Genomic DNA, 9,919 nt, shown 5'->3' with positions numbered 1-9,919 from the left:
TACAACCGAACCAGTCAAGAGTACATTTTCACTCGAGCCGAGACCACCTCGTTCAGGCGATCTCGGACCGATTGTTTTGGCGCGGATCCGAGCGCGATTGCCGTGTTCACATATGCCCAAACGAACCGAGCTAAGGGGGGGAAACCAGGTTCCGAAACAACGAGCCAGGTGTGAAAGCATCCTTAAAAAGGGTGGTCTGGGGTTCATGTGAATTCCGGTATGGTTCGCTGCTGATGTGAACGCAATCGTACCAAATCGCGGAAGTGAACCGCTATTAATGACGTATTATATGATAAAAATGTGTGTTTCTGAATGTGTTTCACTCACTTTCCTGACGAGCATGACTGACGCGCTGCAAACAGAGAGCTGTATATCTCATTTCTGTTCGCCTTCAGTGTTCTTAGAGCATTTGCAGTACATTCGTAAGACAGACGTAAGTGCCGTTATGTACCGAAGCTTTGTAAACAAAACGAACAGTTCAAAAACTTAAATATATAAAAGTGCAGAGAGCAATGTTATGCATTTGCCGCCTTCTCCTGCGCCATCGTTACTAAGCAATGGGGTAAACAGCTGCTGGCTTGATGACGCAAACGAACCGCGGTTCGGACCCAAATAAAACAATATGAACGCAGTCCAGCGGGGGCAGGGGGAGCAATCGAATTGGGTTCGGTCCAGGCAAGCGAACCAAGTGTGAAAGCAAGATCTGGGATGTCAAACTGAAAGAATAAATAATATGCTAGAGTTTATTCTAATATCCAATGTGCTACATGAAGATAAATGTATTGTGCCATGACAACACAACTACATTAACACAATTAAAAGGATTGTTCCCTCAAAATCATTTACTTACCCTTATGTGGTTCTAAACAAACCAGTGTGACTTTCTTCTGTGCATGGGCGTCGCTAGGCCATTTTTAGGGGGGGGCTATAGCAATACCCCCCTAAAATTTTGCAATTAGCTCCATAAACTGTATACGAATTCGTGATTGCCTCAGTCCCCTTTAAATTTCATATAAAAACGGCAGCAGACTTCGGCTCCTTTCTTTTACTGCATCGATAAAACGAGTGAATCGTTGCACCCCTAATAATAAATTTTTTTCTGGACAAATAAAAATCTTTAAAGCCATTTTTCTAAGGGCGCTTTCACGCCTGGCTCGTTGTTTCGGAACCTGGTGCGTTTCCCCCCTTAGCTCGGTTCGTTTGGGCATATGTGAACACGGCAATCGCGCCCGGATCCGCGCCAAAACAATCGGTCCGAGATCGCCTGAACGAGGTGGTCTTGGCTCGATTGAAAACAAACTCTGGAGCGGTTCGGTTGTAGTGAGAAAGCAATCCGATCCAACGGACCAACGAACCACGCTATATCACAATGTATAATGGGTAATTACGTAAGTTCCGTGAAAAGCATTAGCTTTAAAAAAAAAAGCTGTTGTCGTTCCATCCTGACGGATGACAGCCGTGACAGCTAAGTGGAATCCCGGAAAATAAACCGTGGAACTTTGACCAATGAGACAACAGTTTACTCGCGCGTGACTTGTATAAAAAAATTTGGTCCGTTTAGAAACTTTGCCATGTGAAAGCAAACCGCACCAAGAATAGAAAGCAACATTGTAATCATTTTAATCCCTGTTTCGGAACAAAGCAATCTATCTACAGGTGTGAAAGCACTATAAGTTTCACAGTCTAGCGCAGGACTATTCAATTGGCGGCCCACGGGCCCAATCCGGCCTGCCAATCATCTTCATCCGGCCCGAGGGAAGAGTACGCGCAGGTCGCACATACGCCTTGTTTTTGCACTAATTAGTTTGTCCACAAGGTGGCATCACTGGCCCAGACCGTTGTTTCACTGCCGAAAAAGTAAAGGAAGAGACGGAACAACAACCTTCCGGAGACTGCAACATCAATAGATGGCAGCGTTGGCAAGCGCTTGTGTGAGGGTTATGAGATATCCACAACTCTAGTTTGAACAAGTATAAAGACAGTGTTATCCGTCATAACTTCTGGCGAGAAATAGCGCAGATACTGAACGAAGATGATTATCAGATGGAGTACAGTTTGAAAGGCTGCGCGTTCTGCTGTACGCATGCGCTGACAGCATGCCAGCAGCTCTTCTACCGACAAAAACACACAATTATGCAAAAACTATAAAATATAATTTATAGTTTATGTGAAGATTGTTTTAAGTTCACTTAAATTAAAAGTTATATTTTTTCAGAGCCTATACTAAATGTTAAAAATAATGTCTTTCAATTATACTGTAATGTTGAATGGCTATAATTAATGGCTAAGAGACTAATAGAAACTTTAATAGAGGCTAATAGAGACATCAGTAGCAGTATTGGAATCAAAAATACTGGCCTTTGTTAATAATAGGCTACTTTGTAAAGAGAAGCAACATATTTAAAATATACCACCTTTAGGTTGTTTCTACATTAATTTGGAGGTTCAATGTGAAATTCAGACAATATATTTATGCAATTAATCATGATTAATTACAGAAAAATTTGCGATTAATTAGTTATTTTTTTTAATCGACTTACAGACAATACTAATGTTTTTATAGATTTTGGTGTTGGTAATATTAGTTGATTTTACTGCTGAATATGCATTTAAATTTAATTTCAAATTTTATAGGCCCCCAGAAAGAGATCGGGATGGGCCCCTCCCCCTTGGCCCCCTTCAAATTTTCAATTCAATAATCCGGCCCTCAAATGAAACTAATTGAATAGCCCTGGTCTAGCGAGTTTCACACTCTGGAGCAGAGCGGCAGTCCACCTGTCACGCAAGTGGCCACGCCCTTAATTATGCACAACTTTAAGGCTTAATATAATTTCAACAGATAAGTTATAAAAAAATTCACCCCCCTCACAGTTGTCAGGAAGGGCAAAATTACCCATATAGAACAAAACCACTTTTTGTACCAGGCTGTAAACATAGTTTTTTCTGCTGTAAAGTTGGGTATTTTAACATGGCAGGTCTATGGGACAGACTCCCTTTTGGTGCCAGCCTCTAGCGGTCAGTCGATAAACTGCAGTTTTTGTCATTTCCGTGTTGGTGTCAGGCGAGAGACCGGGAGGTTGCTGCTTGGCTCTTTTTCAATCCGCAGAGCGAGAAATAGAGGAAGGTGTGTGTTTATCGATAGATTGCATCTGTGCAGTTCTTTGTCATAAATCCAGTTTACAAAATATCATGGGGAAGCAATAATCGGTTCCCCACCTACTGTAGCCTAAGTTTTCGCTGCGTTCACCCCTCATCACACCACAGCTGTCCTCCAGCGAAAATGAAGCACATATGAACGCACACTTTATAAAAATATGCAATACAGTGGAATACTGCAATAAGTTTAGTATACGACCCCTATTAATAAAAAAAAAATATATATTTTTTTTATTTTTAGGCTATTATTATTATACCCTCACTGGGGGCTGAGCCCCCCTAAAATGAAAATCCTAGAATCGCCCCTGCTTCTGTGTAATACTAAAGGAGATGTTATGTAGAATGTTAGCCTATTGAATAGTAATATGAATAGTAATATGAATAGTAAGTCACTATTCATTATCACATACTATATCATTTTCACTGTATGGAAGATATATCTAGTAAAAATTTGTAAAAAATGATATTCTGGCTACATTTTTGCAGAGGATTTGTAAATTATGACAAGTTTCAGTTAATGGTGAAGTATAGCATAATGCCAAATAAGTTTGCATTACATTTGTGTGTTTGTTTATAAATTACTTATTCTTGCACTGTTGTTACCTGACTGTGTTTTAGGGTCTAGGGGACTGGCAGCTCCACTTAAATCCATACAGGACTGGAAGGTGGTGATCATGTCAGGTTCTAAAACACCTCCTTCCATTCAATGAAGATGAGCTGTTTTGACCTGCATGGGGCTTCTCAGTCTCCCCACCAGCCGCCAGACCAACATCATTAGTTTATCAGCAATTGTATGTTTGCTGTTCTCATACTTTAAACAGTTTGATCTTCTTTTTTTCTGAAGGTTGATTGGGGATACATGTTTCCCCCTTATTTTTTCCTTTTTAATGCAGCTCTACAGGGTTGTAATAAGGATGAAATAATAATTAATGATTAAATAATTCTCATCTGCTCACTCAGGCTGCATTTAATTTAATCAAAAATACAATAAATAAAAAAATATAACTATTTTAATTTATACTGAAATGTAATTTATTCCTGTGATGGCCAAGCTAAAAGCAAATATTTTCAGCATCATTAACCCAGACATGATCCTTACTGTGACATGATCCTTCAGAAATCAATCTAGCATGGTGATTTGGTGCTCAAGAAACATTTCTTAGTATTATCAATGTTGAAAACAGTTGTCCTGCTTATTTTTATTGTGCACACTGCAATACATTTTTTTTTAGGATTCTTTGATATTCAGGCTTCAGTTCATAAACAGTTAGGTTGTATATTGTTTTGATATCTTCTTACCGATGGGTGGTGTCTATGAACCAAAAAACACACCTTAAAAGTTGTTGTTGAATAACTTAACTTCCTTCTGTTGGTCGTTCCTGTTTTGATGTTATGAAGAAAAGCAATCAAGATTGTAAATTAAAGTAATATATTTTCCTTAATTTTTATGAACATAGTAAAGGTGACAGTAGTGGCTGAGAATGAGTGAACATGGCTGGATGCATGGATGTTTGGGTGATTACCTCTAAGCAGTTCAATAAAGACAGGTTATTTGCCTGTATTTATTATGACTTATATACAACTATATATGTAGGAACAACATACCACAAATTTCAAACATTCAAGCAATAGCTGTACATGTTCCAATAGTTTAAATGCAAAACATACATTTGCTGAATTGTAGTGTTACATTTAAATATACTATTATACATTTAACATTTTTGACATTAAAGTGCAACTGAAAAAAATGGTGTACATCTAACACCCAAATTACCACCTGCTATGAACCTATGTCCTCAGTTCAAGTAATCATTCGATAAACTATTCAATCGGGCTACAATCACCATTAATTAAACTCAAGAGGGTCCTGCCCTCTAACAACAATTATAAAATTGGAATTTAAAAACTTTAATAAAAATGTGCTGACACCAATACATAGAATTAAAACAAAAACAGGCCTTAAAGGGATAGTTCACCCCAAAATGAAAATTCTGTCATTAATTACACACCCTCATGTTGTTCCAAACCCCGCAATACCTCGTTCATCTTCGGAACACAAATTAAGATATTTTTGAAATAATCTGAGAGCTCTCTGACCCTCCCCATAGACAGCAAGGATCCTTACATGATCAAGGTCCAGAAACATAGCAAGGACATTGGTAAAATAATCCATGTGACATCAGGGGTTCAACCGTGATTTTACAAAGCTACGAGAATACTTTTTGTGTGCAAAAGAAAAAAAATAACGACTTTATTTAACAATTCATCTCCTCTGCGTCACCCTAGCGCCATTTTGGAGAGTATCCACTGAATGTAAATTGCGTACGCTGTATTGTGTCAGCTGCGCCATGTGGACACGTTTTCGTTCAAATCAAAGTGTAAACGACGTAAACAGCGAGGAAACAAATTGTTGAATAAAGTCGTTTTTTTTTTCTTCTTTTGAGCACAAAAAGTATTCTCGTAGCTTTGTTAAATCACGGTTGAACCCCTGATGTCACATGGATTATTTTACCGATCTCCTTGCTACGTTTCTGGACCTTGATCATGTAAGAACCCTTGCGGTCTATGGGAGGGTCAGAGAGCTCTCAAATTCCTTCAAAAATATCTTAATTTGTGTTCCGAAGATGAACGGAGGTCTTACGGGTTTGGAACGACATGAGGGTGAGTAAATAATGACAGAATTTTCATTTTTGGGTGAACTAACCCTTTAAGTAGCATCCTGGGAAGGCTGTCATAAATGGAATAATTTGAGGGAGAGATTTAAAAAAAGATCTGCAACAAATCTAAGGCTTTGTTCACGTCATTTTTCAGTTCTTTTGCTTAGACACTAATTGCTAGAGTAATGATGTACGAGTCATCACATTGCCAAGAGTCTTCCAAAAAATAAGATCAGAATCAGATTATTTTTGTAAAATTTGGTTTTCATGTTAAGGGGGTCATATGATGTTGCTAAAAAGAACATTATTTTGAGTCACATATTTGAATCGATTTTCAACCGGCTCGCAGTTAATCGTTACATCCCTACTGATTTCTAGTCGTGTCCATTTTTGGAAGGACAAGCAAAGTAGTTTCGCTTTCACAACGAAACACAGCGTCACACGTGCCGGCGGCCTAGAGTGAGCGGAGGCCGGGGGCTAGAGTGAGGAACAGCCGGCGGGCTAAGTGAGAGGAGGCTGGTGAGCTTGAGAATGGCGCGGCTGGCGGATTTGACGAAGGAGTCGCCGGCGGGCTTGCGGCAACCACATGTGACGACCCCGGGCTGGACTCCGCTTCGTCCACGGTGAAAGCCAATCCGGCGATCCACAGCGCGAAGATAATCAGCACGGATCAGCTCTAGGCATGACAAAGCGGATATCGTCCTCTTTTGGAAGGCCAAACAAAGTAGTTTCGCTTTCACAACGAAACACAGTGTCTCCACGGCATGGCGTGTATGGCATGGCGGCAACAACAATAGTACAGTGAGAATAAAAGTTACGCCTTCTTTCTTTGCGTGAATATTTGGGCGGCGTTATGCAAATCTTCTCACATCGTGACGTAGACATGTGGGGTGTGTTAGAACGAGCCGTTTTAGGTAGGCGTTGTTGACTCGTAACTTTTATAAAGAATATCTCTTTGGATTTGAGACTTTAGTCTTTGCAACTTTACAGATCTTCTTTATGCACCAAGAGCTTGTAACACTTCAAAGAGAAAGGAAAAATTGAAATCGCATCATATGACCCCTTTAATAAAAGAAAAACCACATATTTTCTGCCTGTCTGAACATTGCCTTGATATGGAGTACCCAGACTTAATGTAAGGTTTCTGTTGCTGAAAGCAACATTCCAAAACAGAGGGTGAATTCTCAAATAGGATGTCTGTATTTTCAAAATGTCCCTATTTTTCCATTCAGATTCAGGCAAAGGAAGTCCAACTCAGAGCTGATGCGTTCGAGCTTGACTGTCTCGGCACAAGGAGCGGATTTCATAGTAAAGGAGTGGAATGATGAAGAGTACACTGCACCCTGTCTGTGGATGAGAGAAAAACAAATGTTAAAATGTTTGCTCAGCTCAGCTCAACTTGCGGAACATTTTTATGATGTTATTTATTCTGTGTTCAAATATCTTATACCAGACCCATAAAAAGGTTTGGCAAAGTTTTCTTTCTTGTGCTGATGTATTTTCTGTTGAAATAGGAAGTTTGGGTGGTTTGTGGATTGTGCCCTTTGTTTTAGTTTTAGTTATATTACATTACATGATTTGCTGCATGCTAGTCAGTGGTAAAAAGTATTGAAGGGAGCAGGCCCATTTCTAGGCATAGGCAAGCTAGACTAGAGAGCGCCACCAGCAGGTGGGGGTGCCAATGAGCGCAAGTACTTGCACTACATTTTAGCAGGGTTGTGATTAAGAGTGGCTTTAATGTTTCACTGACTGAATGTGTGAACTTGTGCTGTCGCATCACAATTAACCTACCATGATTATGAAAAAATAGAAGACGCACATCCATCCTAATTTGCTCTCAATAAGTGATACCAGATACTACAAAACAAAGACATTTTTAAATTAGTACTTACACATGATGATTAGCAGCACAGAAATAACAACAATAATAATATAATTAAATAAAAAATAAACATCCACAATGAACATGATTTGCATATAACTACCGCAGTGCAATAATTCAGAGTGAAAAAGATACAAATACAAATAAACAGATACAATAGATACAAGTAAACATACAAATGTGGTTAAATTTTTATAACCAAAGAAAACAATTTAAAGCATCTCTTTGGAAGAGAGCTTCTTGGCATCTTAACACATTACCTGTCCCCCTGCAGCTCCAATGCTGCCTGTGCCGTCCACTATTCCTGTGACTGTGGCCAAAGCCTCCTGACTATTCTGCAGTGCTTCCTGTCGACCCAAATCTGCAGAAATCGCTGAACTGATTATGTTTGATGGGCCTCCGATAAGGAAACCTGAAACAAATTATAAACATATTCAAATGTTAAGGTTTCCAATACAAGAACGAGGAATAATTGTGAATTGAGTTTATAGTTATAAATTATTTTATCATATTATAATGTGTCACCTGTTGTTGCTAGAAGAGCTCCATTTACCAGCTGGTTATTTGGAGAGTCTGAGCAATTAAAAAAAAAAAAAGTTAAAAAACAGAAGTTAAACATTTATTCTGCTTTAATTTCTCAAATTATGATATAAAAAAGAAGAGTTAGAAAGGGTACTTAGATTTTCTAGACAGTATGATTTAGTCTCTAAACTCACGGCTGTATCCCACTAACGCTCCCATGGCCAGCAGCAAACTGATCGCTAACACAGGAGCTCGCTTTCCCAAAACATCTGAGATCAAGCCTTGTACTGTTCCTCCTGGAAGAGACTGCATTCAGCACATGAGCAAAATCTTTACACTGTGATTGCAAACTACTTCAGGAAGAAATGTAGTGTCCAAAGGCCTCAGTATACTCACAGCAAAAATCTTTTTTTTTTTTTTGCTGCTAACAATTGTTCAGAAGCTGCCCACACCTTTGTAGACAGTGTTTTAGAGGAGCATTTAAATGTGCGATGGATTGGGTAAAGAAAAGAATTGAAAAAGAGCCCCAAGTAACTATCTGTTACACAAATTATTTATTTATTTTTTTGCATCAAATCTATTTGTTTTTCGATTCATTTTGAATATTGGGGACTTGCGCTTTGTGAGTGTTAAAGGAGGCAAAAGCAAAATGTCTGTTTCAGGAAAAATGTCATATTTAAACATTTTTATTAAGTTCTATATTTTGTAATGTATTTAAAAAGTGTAATATTAAAGAGTTTAATCAACTGAAGGGTTCCATCCAAGTATTTAATCTGTTTTGTAGGGTTTTAGAATGCATTTTTGTTTTCCAACAAAATTTCACATAGGCTGATTTATAGACTTCATATAACTCTATAGAAATGAATGTAAGTTGAGCAGGAGATACAGAGTAATCAATATCATTCACAACATCCTGACTCGCATGCAATGCAATCAGATTGGTTTGTGCATTTAGTACAGGTTGACTTGTGTGTCATTTTGTGTAGATGTAAGTTTAACACGATGCATTAAGAGCTAGGGGTGTAAACTTTGAACAGAATGAAGATGCGTACATTTTTCTTATTTTGCCTAAATATCATATTTTTTTCATTTAGTACTGCCCTTCAGAAGCTACGTACATGTTTCCCAGAAGACAAAATAAGTTCAATTTACCCTGATCATCCAATTCAAAAAGTTTTCACCTCCAGGCTCTTAATGCATTGTTTTAAGGACTTAAAGGATTTTTAGGCTGCATTTAGGCTGCATTAATTAGGACAACCGGAACCGGGAACACTTCCCATAACACCCGATGTACTTGCTACATCGTTAGAAGAATGGCATCTACGCTAATATTAGTCTGTTTCTTTCTTATTCCGAGGTCACCGTAGCCACCAGATCCAGTCTTTATCCAGATCAGATGGTCACCATAGTTGCCTTTGCTATGATAAACACCGGTTGCGCTGCTGTTTTCATGTGGGTGTGTACTTTGTAGTGCTGCTTGCACTATTCTGCATAAATACGCTGGTATTGCCACCATTCATATACTTTTAATGACAACATTACAGCCCCTCGTGCAATGCAGCTTGCAGTCACTGAACGTGTATGGGTTGATAAGGTAAATCTCCGGACAAGTTTTCTTGCGCACACCCGTTTTTAACGCATCTTGACTGTCGTACAGTCTGACATTAATGACAACTGAGATCCCACAGTGTGACATGATCAT

The 9,919-nt window shown here is 38.8% G+C and overlaps 1 protein-coding gene across 1 annotated transcript in view; it reads right to left on the bottom strand.

The window, feature by feature from the left end:
* Positions 1–6,833: 6,833 nt before the first annotated feature.
* LOC107719875 (sugar phosphate exchanger 3-like) overlaps positions 6,834–9,919 on the bottom strand; it is a 24,498-nt gene continuing 21,412 nt past the window's right edge. The window contains exons 11-15 of the mRNA XM_016527415.1: positions 8,412–8,513; positions 8,221–8,268; positions 7,956–8,107; positions 7,605–7,670; positions 6,834–7,160 (exon numbers count right to left, since the gene is read on the bottom strand). Coding sequence (XP_016382901.1) covers positions 7,068–7,160; positions 7,605–7,670; positions 7,956–8,107; positions 8,221–8,268; positions 8,412–8,513 — 461 coding nt within the window. The 3' untranslated portion in view covers positions 6,834–7,067. The remainder of the gene's footprint in view (positions 7,161–7,604; positions 7,671–7,955; positions 8,108–8,220; positions 8,269–8,411; positions 8,514–9,919) is intronic.

The sequence above is a fragment of the Sinocyclocheilus rhinocerous genome, unplaced genomic scaffold (genome assembly GCF_001515625.1).
Source record: "Sinocyclocheilus rhinocerous isolate Xijiao unplaced genomic scaffold, SAMN03320098_v1.1 scaffold2196, whole genome shotgun sequence".
Taxonomy (NCBI): domain Eukaryota; kingdom Metazoa; phylum Chordata; class Actinopteri; order Cypriniformes; family Cyprinidae; genus Sinocyclocheilus; species Sinocyclocheilus rhinocerous.
The sequence above is the reverse complement of the archived record's forward strand: the minus strand, read 5'-3'. Positions and strand labels throughout refer to the sequence as shown.